The sequence below is a fragment of the Quercus robur genome, chromosome 5 (assembly GCF_932294415.1).
Source record: "Quercus robur chromosome 5, dhQueRobu3.1, whole genome shotgun sequence".
Lineage (NCBI taxonomy): Eukaryota > Viridiplantae > Streptophyta > Magnoliopsida > Fagales > Fagaceae > Quercus > Quercus robur.
The window spans coordinates 26,650,028-26,666,161 of record NC_065538.1 but is presented as its reverse complement, the minus strand read 5'-3'; the positions used below and the strand labels follow the sequence as shown (position 1 = coordinate 26,666,161).

At 32.4% G+C, this 16,134-nt stretch overlaps 2 protein-coding genes across 2 annotated transcripts; one reads left to right on the top strand and one right to left on the bottom strand.

Moving 5' to 3' along the window:
- Positions 1–280: 280 nt before the first annotated feature.
- Positions 281–1,688, bottom strand: LOC126728034 (putative SWI/SNF-related matrix-associated actin-dependent regulator of chromatin subfamily A member 3-like 1). Its single transcript, XM_050433917.1, has 3 exons — positions 1,634–1,688; positions 730–834; positions 281–609 (listed from the first exon to the last, which is right to left on the bottom strand). Exons 1-3 carry the CDS (start codon positions 1,686–1,688, stop codon positions 281–283), a joined length of 489 nt encoding a protein of 162 aa, XP_050289874.1.
- A 3,528-nt stretch (positions 1,689–5,216) lies between these two features.
- On the top strand, positions 5,217–8,371 carry LOC126728033 (transcription factor KUA1-like). The gene is made up of 5 exons (XM_050433916.1): positions 5,217–5,466; positions 6,794–6,948; positions 7,095–7,160; positions 7,379–7,501; positions 8,219–8,371. Exons 1-5 carry the CDS (start codon positions 5,217–5,219, stop codon positions 8,369–8,371), a joined length of 747 nt encoding a protein of 248 aa, XP_050289873.1.
- Positions 8,372–16,134: the final 7,763 nt, after the last annotated feature.

The following is a 16,134-nucleotide window of genomic DNA, read 5'->3' as shown; positions in this document are numbered from 1 at the left end:
TACAAAAAGGAGTAGTAAAGAAACAAAGTTTAGGAAACAACAAAGTAATACTATATACAAACAATGTACAAAACATGTAACAGTTGCAAATGTATAATATGTAAGTTCAACAAAAAAATGTATAATATGTATGTTCAACAAAAAAATGTATAATATGTATGCTACTGTATCACACTAATCCAAAAAAAAAAAAAAAAAAAAATCAAGACATGAGTAGGACTCCAAGATCCTCATTGTCAAACTCCATCAAATATCCTGGATCTTGACCTCCATTGCAATCCTACCTCTTCTTCTGTAACTTTAATATCCTCTCTTCTATGGTATCTCTAGCAATTATCCTAACTATCTTTACTTCCTCCTTGTGGCCAATCCGATGAACCCAATCCACTGCCTGATTTTCAAGAGCTGCATTCCACCATGGCTCTAAGAAATAGACTCTAGAAGTAGCTATTAGGTTTTTCCCCATACCTGAGGCATGATGACTTGCAAGCAAAACTGTAGGTGCATTTGGTCTTGGATCTCCAAATTCTTTGATCACTTTAACCATTACCTCTTCATTAGTAGTCCCATCTAAAGACAAACTTCTAAAACTAGCAACTTTTAGCGGCTCTGCAAGTAACATCAGCATCTTACGAAACTGTGAAAATATTATTGACTTTGTAGCTGGGTTATCATCTCTTGATTTCTCAAGAAGTTATAGAAGTGATGAGACTTTCAAAGATGAATTACCTTTTGAAGAGGATGGTCTAGCATCATTAGCATCAGAAGTTTCAGGAGTTGCTGGAATTACCAGTTCTGATGGTTGAACTATTCTGCGACACATGGGCAAGTACACTACACCAAAATGAGTTTATTACATCAAGTATTAATACAACAAAAAAAAAAAAAAAAAAAATATATATATATATATATATAGTAGTATTAGACAAAATATTGCATTTACAGGTTAAAATTGTTGCAATAGTAACTCAAAAGTGTTAAATTATTGCATCAACAATAATAAATTGCAAGGACTTATCATTTTTAGTTGCAGTAGAAGCTTTAATACATAATGGAAAGTTGTTGCAATAACTTAAAATGAAGAAATTGTTGCAATAAATTGATATTAATTTATTGCAACAAAAATTTTGAACTAATAGCTTATTGCTACGAAGTTATAATTGCAATAATTTAATATAAATTCTTTTACAATTTATTGCAATGACAAACATGAAACTGCAATGAAAATATCATTGCAATAACCTTATATCAATTATTTATAATCTATTAGTCTATAACAATGGTAAAATGAAGTAGTTATCTATTACAACGAAGATAAAATTACAATAATTTGATCTAAATTATTTTTTTTCCAATTATTTGCAATCTATTGCAATAAAATTCGTGAAGTAATAGTCTATTACTACATGATATTCAAAGCAGTAAATTGTTTATTGCAACAAAGTTGTAATTGAAATTTTTGGAGTTTATTACAACAAATTTTTGTTGTTGCACCAACCTATACTTCAAATTTTATTGCAATATATTGTGTCAACTATTGCAATGATTCTTTTCGCTACAATAAACCCTTTTTCTTGTAGTGATATACTATTTGTTGCCATCACATCTTTTGCCTATACATGTAGTTACAAACCTGTTTCCATCGGAACACTTCTATTTCTTACGATCATCATCAGCAAGAGTACCATATGTCATCAAAACTATACATGTTGAAATGGCTTGAATTTTAATGACAGTGGATTAACATTTCGGCTAAGCATTAAATGCTATGTTGTATGAATAGTCAAAGAAAATGGCAAGGAAACAAAACCGACTTGAACAATATTCATGCATGGCTAAAATATTTGACTTCTATGTTGAAAGAAGTATTGCACTATTCTCTCATGTTCTGGAACATTTTAGATGCATCCATGCTTCACCTTTTGGCCGAAAATACATGCAATCCAAATTCATGCATAGCCGAAATATGTGACTTCATTGAATTCATGAATTGTCAAGAAGAAGTGTGCTAGCCGAATTGTATGAATTCTTTGGCAATAAATGCTTAGCCACTATTGTTGACTTCCTTAACAATAGAAGTCTCTAGTGTGCTGAAAGTTTTGGTATTTCGGCTGGAGCTTGGTTATAAATAGAGATGGAGCAATTGAGATCAACAAGGCTGATTGGAAGTAAAAGGAGAGTTCCTACGTGAGCTAGGGAGATAGCAAAATAGCTTCTTCTGTGTGTGTGCACCAGAGCTAGGAAGTTGTGTCTTGCAAATTGTCTAAATACAATAGGGTGTTCTCTATTTATTTGTGAGAGAACCAAGGGTGTATTTGGGGTTTGGGTTTGTGTGAGAGTGTTTTCAAGTCATTGTTGTAATCTCCACAGTTATAGTGAAAAAATTATTCTATCGCCTCCCGTGGACGTAGGCATATTGCCGAACCACGTAAATTCCTTGTGTCATATTATCTTCTCTCTCTCTTCTTTAATCTTGTGTAAACAGATTTATTCACCCAATTTTCACAACAATACATTATCCTGAAGCACCTCAAAATCATTTGTTCTAACCTTTCCGTTATACTCATACACTCTATACTCATACACTCTGAACATTTCTGGACAATGTTCTTCTATTTGAAAAAGACTCTAGACAAATTCAGCAAGCCCTTTTAGGATATAATAGAACAATCTATGATCCGCATTTGCAAAACGATGGTGCCACTCGCTCTTGTTGTAGTAGCATTATTACATTTCATATACCTATTTTTGCTAGGGAGAATGTAAATAATGAACTTTTAGATAAACTTTTTGAGTAGAGTATATGGAAGAATTCTGAGCTCCATAGGTAGGGTTTGTGATGATGGAGGGATTGGTTAGACTATCTATTGTGAAGTTTTTAATTTTAGTGTACTCCAATATTTCATTATCTTTCATCCAATATCTTGTTTTTTGCATCATCTGTTGAACGAGTGACACTAAAAAATGTTTAATTTAAAATAAATAATCATGCAAAAATAGTTTATAAATAAGTCATTCAATTTTACTACATTCACAAAAATATTGCCAAGAATCTTATAACTTAATTGGCACCTTCCTATACACAAAGTGCTTGAAAGTTTAAGGAGAAATGATTTGAACTCCAAGATTAACAACATATTGTGGATAGGACATGGATTGATGGATCCTTAGATCATTTGGAATATGCCTGAGATTGTTATTGTTATAACCAATAATAAAAATATAGCTTTATATGAAAGTATTAATTTGTTCACAAGAACTTTGAGGTTGATCACATTAAAGGATGACAAAAATTTACCTTCGTGCTCGACTCATTCTCCCTTATGTGGATTCATCCAGTCCTAAATAAGTGACGAGGCCAGGATGAGTTTTTGTTACATCACCCTGCCCCAAATGTGTATACATGAATTTTGATTTGATATATACTTAAATTGTTTTTGATATATAATTTTAATTTTTTATACGTATTTATATATAATTCTTTTTTTTTTTGGTACATATTCTATTGTCATCTAAAAAAAATTGATTTCTCTCTCTCTCTGTTAATATTCTCATGGATATCATTCATTTTTTTTTCTTTTATTTTTTTACTCTCATGGCTATCATTCATTTTCTCTTATATTTTATCTCATTAATGTCTAAATCACCTAATTAGAAATAGCCAAATACGTATAGTTAACTTGTCCTCGTCCCTACCTGCCTTGCTTTTGCTCTACACAAATTTTGGAGGTGTGGTATGAAGTATAAAGACAGGAACTATTTTAGTCCTATCCATCGATTCATGTGTTAACTAACAGACCCAAACGACATCGTTTTCAAATCCAAGCAGGCAAGCACGCTCACATCAGCATATCATGTCGTTTGGGTCTGTTAGTTAACACACACACACACACACATATATATATATATATATATATATATATATATCATACTCTCTAACTTTACTAAAATAAAATTCGATCATGTAATTTCTAATTTATTCATTTCAATCCTAAAATCTTGCCTTTTATTTAATATGGTCCTTTCATCCACTTTGTTAAGTGGGTTGTCATTAAGTGCCCCTAAAATGATGTTTCAAAATTTGATAACTAGCAAAACAATTGTGTTTAAGACACTTATTGAATATTGACACATTGTACTAGAAGAGGATAAAAAGACTCCATTGAACATGGAAGAAAGATATTGGATTTAAATGAACATTTGAGACGATCGTGTTTAAGAGTTAAGACACTTCATGACACATTGCACCAAAAGAGGATGAAAGGACTTTATTGAACATGGAAGAAAGTTATTGGATTTAAATGAATAGATTATAAGTACAGAACTCAATTGAATTTTGGAAAAGTAAAAGAGTGTAATTTCTCATTCAGCATTCTTTAAGTTATGGCTTAAATTTATATATTTACTAGTATATTAATTAAAAATTATATATAAATAAATTGAGATATATTAGTAATTAATGAGCCACCAAAAACTTTAATAAAGTTTTAACTAAAGTAAATTAACTATCTTAATGAATCATGTTAGGGTTTTAGACTCCAGTTGTCTTAGATTTAATAAAGTTTTAACTAGATAATTAATTAAATTAACTAGCCACCAAAAACTTTGATAAAGTTTTAACTAAAGTAAATTAACCATCTTAATGAATCATGTTAGGGTTTTAGACTCCAGTTGTCTTAGATTTAATAAAGTTTTAACTAGATAATTAATTAGATTAATTATGATCTTGATTAATATATATATATATATATATATATTGCTAATATGATTTTTTTTTTTTTTGAGGGAATGCTAATATGGAACTTGGTTTGCTACTTTGTATTTGGATTTTTTTTTTTAACAATTCGATTTTTTAGGGTTTTATTTTTAGGACTAATGCAAAAGCTTGAGGGGCCAACTGTAAATTGCTATGGTTTAAATCCTAAAACTTGGTAACACGCACCACCTTATTCATGAGACTCATGACACATATCCGACGGGGTAGAGGAACACTATATTTGGAATGACCGAATCACCGACTTATCCACTATATATGTTGGTAAACAAGGATTTCTTTGCAATCAGTAATATTAACAGTGTTCATGATCAAGAACACTATATATACTAACCCACATTATATAAGCCTTTGCACACCCATACACTACAGACCGAGATTTTCCTTGCTTCTTCTCTTTTGTTTATTGTAGGGGTTGTCTTTTTGGAAGACAGCTAGAACAATGGTGATGAGGGATTCTCTAAGTGTAAGAAAGTGCTTGCATTGTGGGCTCAATGTTCACAACTCCAGCGGTATTGCCACTGGCAAATGTGTCAAGCTTTTTGCTGTGTGTTTGCGAAACAACGGGGATGATCATGATCAGGATGCTATGAAGAATCGCGTTAGCATGGAAAATCCATGCTACGAAAAGGTCGAGAGCAAAGATGGCGAAGAAGATGATGCTAAGGATCTCGCTAATGGCATTAATCAACGTAAGGATGTTTTTGTGAGAACGAAGAGTTTAATTATACATACATATTATGCCTAAATCGTTGTTGTTTTATATTATTTGTTCTTATATATGGGTTACTGCTTGTAAGTTTTTTTGTGTGTATATTTGCTTATTTGGATTTTGGATGAGTTTTGATTTAAAAGACTTATGTTTTGTACATGAGTGATTTGTTTATTTTGATTAAAAGTTGTTTTTTAGAAGATTATGGTTTGGCAATATATATATTTGCTTGTTCTTTACAAATTATTACTTTTAATTCATTAAAAAAAAAAAAAAAAAAAAACCTACTTTCAGTTTTGGTTTCTGATAGAATTCGATCACCACAGTTTTTTTTGGTTGTTGGGCTTTGTTAGGTTAATGATCTTCAGTAAAATATATCCATTGATATATGATTTATAATAATATATGAGAGAATTTTTAATTTTTTTTGCTCTTTTGTTTTTAACTGTTTATTGTGGTAATTTTTCACGTACAATTTAGACTGAAATCTGATTTTTGTGACATGAAAAATTAGCCACGACAACGGCACACGTATATATATATTATGGTAGATATATTCCCTTCATATTTCAGTGTGTGTTCTATATTATAGTTAGTACTGCTGTTATTGTTACTACTTTTAACTTTTTGTGCGTCTTAATTTATAGCGTACTGTGTTTTGTGTGAACATGGGATTTATTTATTTTTATTTTTATCTTTTCCTCTTTTTTTTGGGTTAAAGATTAGAGTTTGGTAATCTATATATTTGCTTGTTCATTACAAATTTTTACTACTTTAATTATTCACCCCCCCCAAAAAAAAAAAAACTACTTTTAAGTTTTAGTTTCGGATGGAATTCATCACTGATTTTCCTTTATATTTGGTTTTGTTGTTGGAATTTATCTTCAGTAAAATCTATATATTTATTTATATAAGATATTATAATTTTAATTAGATGGGGGTGTTTTTCTCCTTTTGTGTATATTTTTGCATTTTGTCCAATATATTTTTGAATGAAATCTGATTTTCAAGAATTTATGAATCCTTACATGCTATAATTACTCGAGAATATATACTTTCTAGATTGATTTGTGGAGAGTAAAATTGGCTAGCATTTATTTAATTATTCACTAATTAAAATTTATGAATTTGAATTCCTAAATATATCTAGGCTTGTAGCACAACAACGGCTAAAAACAAGAAATCTCGTATTTTCTTTTTTAAGAAAGTAAAAAATTGTCTCAATATGGTGTTTGCTAAAAATTAGTTATTGTTGGACATAATTGTTATTAGTACTTTGTAAAATACTTTGTTGTTTGTTTGTTTAGGGAGACGATGGACTGAAGAAGAGCATAAACTATTTCTAATTGGGTTGAAGAAGCTTGGAAGAGGTGATTGGAAAGGAGTTTCAAGCAATTTTGTAATCACTAGGTCCCCCGCTCAAGTTGCTAGTCATGCTCAGAAACATTTTATGCGACAACTTGTAATTAATAAGAGAAAACATAAACAAAGTGTGTTTGACCTATCTTTGAATGAAGCTGTAATATTTCTCTCCCTCTTCCTTCCTCTCTCTCTCTCAAAATAACACACACATTTCATAATGTGACTATAATATTCATGCACCTACAGGAAGTAGCTCCAAATGATTCCCCAATTTCACATACAGAGAAAAGTGATACTGAAAAGGCAGTAAAGGTAAGTCCATCCATCCCAAATTTATTCATATATTGTATAAAACAGCATGTTAAAATAAAATGCCGTTTTTCTCAAAAATAAAATAAAATAAAATGCCGTTGTTAACTTTGTTATGGCTTCTACTCATATAGAGGTAAAGTCCATATATCAACAACCATTGTTGTATCTAAATACGGTTGAAATTTGTAAGTCTTTAATGGCTTCCGTCAATGATATAGGCTACTACAGCATATCAGCATAATGAGAATCGATTTCCACACATCGCCATGGGTATTCCACCACTTGCTCAAATGCCGCCCCCAGTATTTGGTGATCCAAATTGTTGTAGGATTCCTTCCACGGTAAGAAACAATTTGATTTTTGCCACATTTTATTTACTAAATTGAAGTTGATATTTTGTATGGTAGTAAAATAAAAATTGATTTAAACCGAGTCTAATTTCACAGCATAGTATGTGTTTTATCTATAGTATTGGATAATTGGACGATAACTACGTATACTATTAAGCTAAAAACCTTGGTTAACGATCTTTAGATGCAACTTGTCCTTACATTGTTGTACCTTGTGAGGAATTAGACCATCGTTGGAACACTGCTTATAAGTTATAACAACCGAAATTTTAATGTCTTGAAGTGCTTTTGTTTTTTTAAATTATGAGGTTTTGGGTGAGGGATTAATATGAAGAATTCTCAATGAAACAAGATTACTTAATAATGGGGCTGGTGGAATCTACATTCTTGACTAATCACTGTTCTCTTATAGAATTCTATTGTGAATAGGACAATTATTCTTGACCTCTATCATGATTAATTGCAACCTCAGATGATTCTAATAGCCACATATGGCTTGTTACCAATTATATCTATTTAAGCATGAAATTTAATTTGTAACTTCTCATTCACCACTAAATGTGAATAGCAATATCTCTTAGCATAAATGTAGTATGAATTTCCATCTGTTTTCTGGCTAGATTTATCGAATATTTGTTTTCATTTGAATATTTCACCTTGCCAAATTGTTGAACCAACTGTTGCATGATGATATTGCTGGTTTAATAGGTGAATTCTGCCAATCAAAGTTATTCATCCCGGTTACCTGGAAGAACCTTGCTGAATTATGGTACTTGTGCTCCTGATCTTATTGAACCATCCAAATATCCAATATTCCATCACCACAGGCGTTCCTCGCACACAGTGATCATTCTCGATTAGGTCTTACTAGGCTTTCAATGATTGCAAAAATGCAGTTGAGCATACAATTGGACTACCTCACCCTAAAGCAAAGTTATCCTCTCAGACATCTATAGTGACATGAAAATTTTGATACGTTGAAACTTATTTTTGCATTTTGATTTATCAGTTGGTGGCTATAATTTTTTTTCTTTTTTCTTTTTTTTTTTTTCAATTTTTTTTCGGAGATATATGATAGAAATCTTATTTAAGAAATCAAATAAGCATAGCTATATTGACCACATCTCTAATTTTTGAACCTTTAGATGTTTTACACTATCTACCCTTTTGCGATCAATAAACCTGTAGCAAGAGTACTATTTCTGTTCTATTGCTAATTATATCAGTCTACAGGGTAACATAACCTACACCATCTTCTTTAAGTAGGTGTCAATCTTAATTAGCGATTGTATTCTCTGTCTAGTTCATCTAGCTCATAAACTCAATTCATATTATATTTTCATCTTCTTGATGTTGAAAAATAATATAGGTGACATCGTTGGTTTTGAAGTCCTTTTCGCAAAAATGTTCATAAGGAAATCCCTCATCTCTCTTCTTAGTTCTCAGATCCCTTAAGTCTCTACCACCATTGGGTTTGTATTTGATTTTGATTTTGGGTTTGGGTTATGGGTTTTCAGCTAATGGTTTAATTTTGAATTGATTTTCTGTGGATTTTGGGTTTGATTTTAAGTTGATTTTGTTTTGGGTTGATTTTGAGTTGTGTTTGGGATGGGTTTTCCGATGGGGTTTGAGTTGATTTTAAGTTGTTTTGTGTTGATTTTGAGTTATTTTTGGTTTGATTTTGTTGATTTTGTGTTTGGAATATCAAATTTTGAAATGAGTTGTGGTGGTAGACCGGTGATAATTGGGTGGTGCTGTGTTTGTATTTGATTGATACTTTCTTGATTGGTGTTGGTCTATAACAGAGGAGCAAGAATATGAGGGATAAGAGAAAGGGCAAAGTTAGAGTTTTAAGTAAAAGTGAGGGCAATTTGATAATTGAACCAATAACCCAACGGATAGATTCATCAACGCACAGGAGCTTTTCCAAAATGCACATCAGATCTCCATTCTGCGAATGTGCGTTCTCTTCACAAACCCAAAACGTAACTTTTTGGAAAAAGTTGCGTTTTATACCTAATCAAACGGGCTTTTTGTATTTGCTTTTTTCAAAACGGGCTTTTTGGGTTGGGAAAGCTGAAACAAACAGGCACTTTGCCTGAATGGTATACATAGAGGTTAGTAGTTTGATTCATGGGCTTATATTACTATTTTCTAATTAAACAAATACGGAAGTTAAAGTTGCATTAAAAAGAGATGGAAGTTAGAACTGCAAACCCAGACTTGGTATTTTATTTATTTATTTTTGGTTTCCTTCTTGATTTTTACTTTTAAAACATCAACGGAGATTCGAGAACTTAAGGAGGAAGAAAGAATGGGAGAAAAAAGGGTACAAGTAGTAGTGTTTGAATTTTATCAGTTTTTAATTTAAGTAAGTGTTTTAAGTGTATAAATTGTCTGTATACAGAGATCATGCTTTTAAAATTCCATAAATAAGTACACATTTTATAATCTTGAATGATAATGTGAACAAATAAAAAAATAAAAAATTTACCATCTAATAAGACAACCAAAACACTTGCACACATATGTTCATGCATAAATTTTACACATATTCTAAAAGATGGAGAAGAAGAAAGAGTACCTAAAGGAGAAATTGAATCATTGATTCTTGAGAATCGGGGAATACCAAGTTCATATGCAATATATAATACCTACTACGAGTACAAATTTTCTAACTAAAACGTAGATGATTAGTCTTAAAAAAAAATATATTGTGCCTAACTTATTAACAAATTATATACTGAGTATTTGTGTCATTTTTTGAAATATTACGAAGGGGAATTATTAAGTAAAATTGACTTTTAATTCAATTTTTAATAGAAAAATAGAAGGGAATGAAAGGATTGTGAGAAGAGGCAGGTCCGTCATCACTTGACAAAACTATTCTTCAATTTACATTATGTATAACAAAAAATGAAGTCATATTATTGGTTTGGTTTGTGCGTTGTAAGGTTGCGTTTGGATCAAAATAGTCATTTCCGATTCCTTTCTCCTCTTAAATTTTCAAACATTCCTACATGTAATTACAAATACTTCAAGAGAATCCAAATGCCTACGCGCCTAGACTCTCACTTTAAGGGTTTATGAATTCCCTTTTAAATGGTCAATATTCACATTCTCATGCTTTGTAAAGTTTTATATTATTAAAATCATACCCCCATTTAATACCCATTGATTAGAGGGTGCAAATTGTATTTTTACTAAAAGAAAAATAATTTATTTAAGGTTGGCCTTTGGGTCTGGTGAGATAGGTGCTTAATATTTTTGGAATCCCACAACATCTATTTTAAATGATAATCACTTTAAACAATGCTACATACCTTTTTTTTTTTTTTTTTTTTTTTTTTTTTTTTTTGAGAAAGAACAATGCTACGTACCTGAGAACTTCATATTGGATTAACATTTTGAAAATCCCACTGGTAAATAACATATTCTTTATGTTCTTAAAACATATGTCAAATTTCATGTCAATTGGATGCTATCTATTATTTGATCCAAAACCTCATCTTTCATGTATAATTTTTAAATATAAAAATTTAAAATTTAAACATTTGATCAATCAAATAATCATTGATTTTTTTATCATCTTAAAATTTGGAAGCATGTAAATTATAAAAAAGAAAATGTAATCTAATGATAGATTTGTTAAAGTTTATATTAAAAAAAGTAGTATAATATTGTTTAAAATTACATTAAGTATAAGTTAAACCTAATTTATACTATAAATGTCGTTTATTCAACAAACTAACAAAAAATGATAATGATCCTTTTGGTGTATTCTAGAAGTTTTATTTGCAAGTTATTAAGATTAGTTTTTAAATAAATCTAAATTGACTACATACTCAATGAATTAACATATTACTTCTATATCAGTGATTCTTAGATGTAATTATAGGCATGTACAATTCTATTTCAAATTACATAGTTACCCGTTACCATGGTATGAAAAAGAAATTTACAAAAAAAAGTTAATTTCTCTTTTAAGCAAAAATTTAGCATATCTAACAAAATATGAAAAAGAAAAAAAAAGTATAATTAATATGTTAAGGAGCTGGTAGCATCAATTACTTATTTAGGTATCGTCCCATAATTATTATTATTTTTTTAAAAGATAGGGAGAAATACATAAAACCCCATGTTATTTTTTCATAAAACACTAAACCCCTAAAGTTTTGAGTTGTCTACTTATGTAGGTTGTTATATGTATAAATCGTTTAACATTTGTGAATAAAAGCAATGAATTGCTCATGCATTAATACGGGCCCATATTATTTTCACATAAACCATTATCAGCAGGTTTTTCTTTTTTAATTTTTTTATTTATTACACTCAAACCATTATTTTCATCACCTAATTTGTTTCTAGTAAACCTATAGCGATGAAATTATTCGTCACCAAAAGGTTAAACTTTTAGCAACGAAAAAACTTGTCGCTGTAAAGCAATCAAAATCTGCGCCCCACTTTGAGTACAATTAATAGTGACCAAAATTTATTTTCATCACCAAAAGTTATTGGTTTTTTATAAATGACGACGAAATTTGTATTTCATTGCTATACATTACCTTTCGGTGACAAAAAAAATGTTGTCACTAAATTTCATCACTAAAGATATATTTTGTTGTAGTAACTTCACCTTGATTATATTATCCCTTAAACTTTGGAAATGTTTGATTTATCATCCCCCAATTTGAGAATGTTGCTACAATGTCTCCTATGTCGTTTGTATTGGTGTTAAGTTCAACAAAAAATACTTACACGTGTAGGACACATGACTTCTGGACCCACTGAACGAGATAGAGTCTTCAATTAATAAATTTACTAGTAGAATTTTTGTTTAATTTTATTTCATTTTACTTATTAAAAAAAAACTAAAGCCCCTAAACTTTCTTAGGAACTAAACACCAACTTTAGATAATTGCACTCAATTAAGCCCCAAGAACCAACTACCCTCACCATTAAATACAAATTCTATAAATCTGCAATCAACCCATACCTACCCTTAAAACACTCCCAAAAAATTCCTTAAAATCAAAAACACTGAATAAATCAATCTCAGTCAATTCGAACCAGCGAAAGCTTGATTCGTTATGTTATACACAATGTTAAGAGCTTTTTGATTAAATAGTGGATTATTGGGAAAATTGTGATGCTGCTGTGGGAAAATTTGACTCAGCTTTTGTAGGAAACTAAGTATTTAGCTAGTTTAGTTCCATAATTCTTCTTTTAACTGGGTTCCTAGAAAGGCTAACAAGGCTGCTCATGTTCTCAGCCGTTAGTCTCTTTCAAATAGATTTTTTTGACTTCTTTGGTCCTAATTTGTATCTTGTTTATGTAAATAAAAGTTTTATTCTCAGAAAAAAAGAAAAAATTGGATATATATGACTACTTCGAGGGAGTCAATCCTCCTTAAGAGAAATATAGATAGAAACAGACAGAGAAAGAGAGAATAAGGGAGATAAGAGAGAAGGATGCTAAAGACATTTTATTACTTGCATAGTGTCATACAGATTACAACTTCCCTTATATAGTTTGTTCATGTAATCTAGTACTGGAGGTTACATGTCCTGACAACTTCATAACCAACTAACTCTTACTGCCTCTAATCACACACATATCTAAAATCAACTATCCACACCTGCAACTAACTTGCAACAGCCAAGTATTTGGGGTCTTAAAAAACAAATGTAGTCCTAATACTCACCCCTTCTTCACGCACACTCTATCCTGAAAATATTATTATTCTCTCTCTCTCACTTGATTTTATATTTTTTCTTGCAACTTCGCTCTAGGTTGATGAGTCATTATGTTTTTAAAAACTCTATTTTGGATTAATATGTTTTGGTGTTGTATTTTTTGAGTTCCTTGTCACAAGTAGTCTCTTTTCCTCTTATAGCTTTAATTGGTTTGATTTTTGTTTAAGTTAATACTTAGTTATTTTGTAAGTGAGAATTGAATTTATATCAAAACACAATATTGATTATGCATTTGAGTGTAACTATCATTTGAGTAATATTAAGTGCAATTTTGTTGGTATTGGACTTAATTCACGCACCCACCCCCCCCCCCCCCCCCCCTCTCTGTTGAACCAAAAAGCAAGTCCAAGGACAAAGCCATGGACCCAAAACATAACTCACCTCCTGCTAGACCAAAACGCAAGCCCGTGGAATAGTCCCATGCACATGCAACGTCCATTGACAAGAAACAGAAACTTGAAGATGATACACATACTTTGGAAAATTCTGTGCTAGACAATTTAGGATCGACGGTGGTTGCCTAGCAGCACCGCCAAGTCCAATGAGTGTACTAAATTGGAATTGTTGCGGGCTTGGGAACCCCCGAATAATTAACACTCTTAAGAGAGCATGGAAACAAGAAGCTCCCATCTGTGTCTTTTTAATGGAGACAAAACTTTCCACGGCTCAAATGAACACCAAGAAACAAAACTGGGACTACAATCAGGCTCTCATGGTCTCTAATAAGGGTCGTAGTGGTGGCTTATCAGATACAAAGGTACATGTCAAAAATTTTTCACGTTGGTTTATTGATACTCATGTGTTTTGTGAAATGACAGGAATATGTTGGAGGTTGACAGGTTTCTATAGGCACCTCGAAACTAGCAAGTGTGAGGAAACTTGGACTCTTCTTGAATCTCTCAAACAAACAATCACCTTCCCTGGCTCTACATTGGTGATTTCAATGAGATTACAAGCCAGTCCGAGAAAATGGGTGGTTGCCTACGGCCAACGCGCCAAATGGATCGTTTTTGCACTGCCATTCACCATTGTAATTTCATTAACCTTGGATACGTTGGCTTTCCATTCACATGGTACCGTAATCACCCTGTGGAAGGTCGTATTCATATCAGGCTAGACGGAGCTTTGGCCAACACAACCTGGAAGTCGCTTTTCCCCAATGCCACTGTCCATCATGTTTCAATGTCATCTTTGGATCACTCCATGCTTACCATCTAGATGCAGCACTCCAGACCTAGACAACCACGTTCCCAACCCCTCTTTTGCTTTGAAGGCATGTGGCTTCAAGACCCACGGTGTGCCGATATCATCCAAGAAGCATGGCACAAAGGTCTCTACAAGCTGGATGGTGCTATAATCACCAACTGTCATGCTAGCTGCCGTGATCGACTGACTGCTTGGAATAAACTTGAATTTGGTCACATAGGGAATAAGATTACGAAACTAAACCAAAAGCTTCAAGTCCTCGAGCATCATCCTATCCGCAACGATATTGAAATCAAGGAGGTACGAGCGACTTTGAATCGATGGCTAGATGCTGAAAATACAATGTGGCACCACACTTCCTTCTTCCATTAGAAAACATCAAACCAAAAAGATAGGAGCTCCATTCAGGGCATCTATGATGCAACAGGGCAATGGCAGGAGGATGATCACACTACTAAGATCATCACTCTGGATTATTTTGAGACCATCTTTCGCTCTAATGGGCCTACTGATACCTTAGTCCTGGTTGATGCTATCCAACCTGTGGTCACGGAAGAGATGAATGCCTCTCTCACTTGGACTTACACAGCTACAGAAGTCCATAAAGCTCTCAAAAAGATACATCCCAAAAAATCTTCGGGTCCCGATGGTATGCCCCCTCTCTTTTATCAACACTTTTGGTCTCTTACTAGTGAATGTGTCACCAAAACTGTTCTAGATTTCTTGAACTTGGGTATTATTCCTCCAAATTTTAATGAAACACATATTGTTCTCATTCCAAAGACCAAAAATCCCACCAAAGTAACTCAGTACAAATTGATAAGTCTTTGTAATGTTATTTCTAAACTCACCTCTAAAGTCATTGCTAATCGGCTGAAGTGCTTCCTACCCCATATTGTAAGTGAAAACCAAAGTGTTTCAATGTCTAACCACCTCATCACTGACAATATTATTATTGCCTTTGAAACTATACACCACCTTAATAAAAAAAGAAGTGGTAAGGTTGGTGAGATGGCCTTAAAATTAGATATGAGCAAGGCCTTTGATCGTGTTGAATGGGGTTGCTTAGAGAAAATCATGCAAAAAATGGGTTTCAATGATAAATGGGTGAAACTTATAATCAATGTATTACCTCTGTTACATATTCTATCAGGATTAACGGGAAACCCCAAGGTCACATAATCTCGTCTAGGGGTTTGAGACAAGGGGACCTTATCTCTCCCTTCATGTTTCTTTTATGCGCAGAGGGACTTTCAGCTTTTTTAAACCAATCTGTAGCTGCTGGACAACTTCGGGGTGTATCACTTTGCCCACTTGGACTGAGGATATCTCATCTATTCTTTGCTGATGACAACATCATTTTTTGCCAAGCAACACCAGAACAATGCAGCCATCTTGAGCATCTTTTAACTATATATGAGCAAGTCTCTGGCCAATAGCTAAATAAGGAGAAGATAGCTCTTTTCTTTAGCAGGAACACCCCATGGGACACACAGGAAGAGATTAAAATTTGCTTTGGAGCAGAGGTGATCAGGCAGCATGAGACTTATTTGGGCTTGCCATCCTTAGTGGGCAGATCAAAGAAGCACATCTTCAGAGCTTTAAAGGAAAGCTTGACAACAAACTCTCTGGCTGGAAAGAAAAACTGTTATCCCAAGCAAG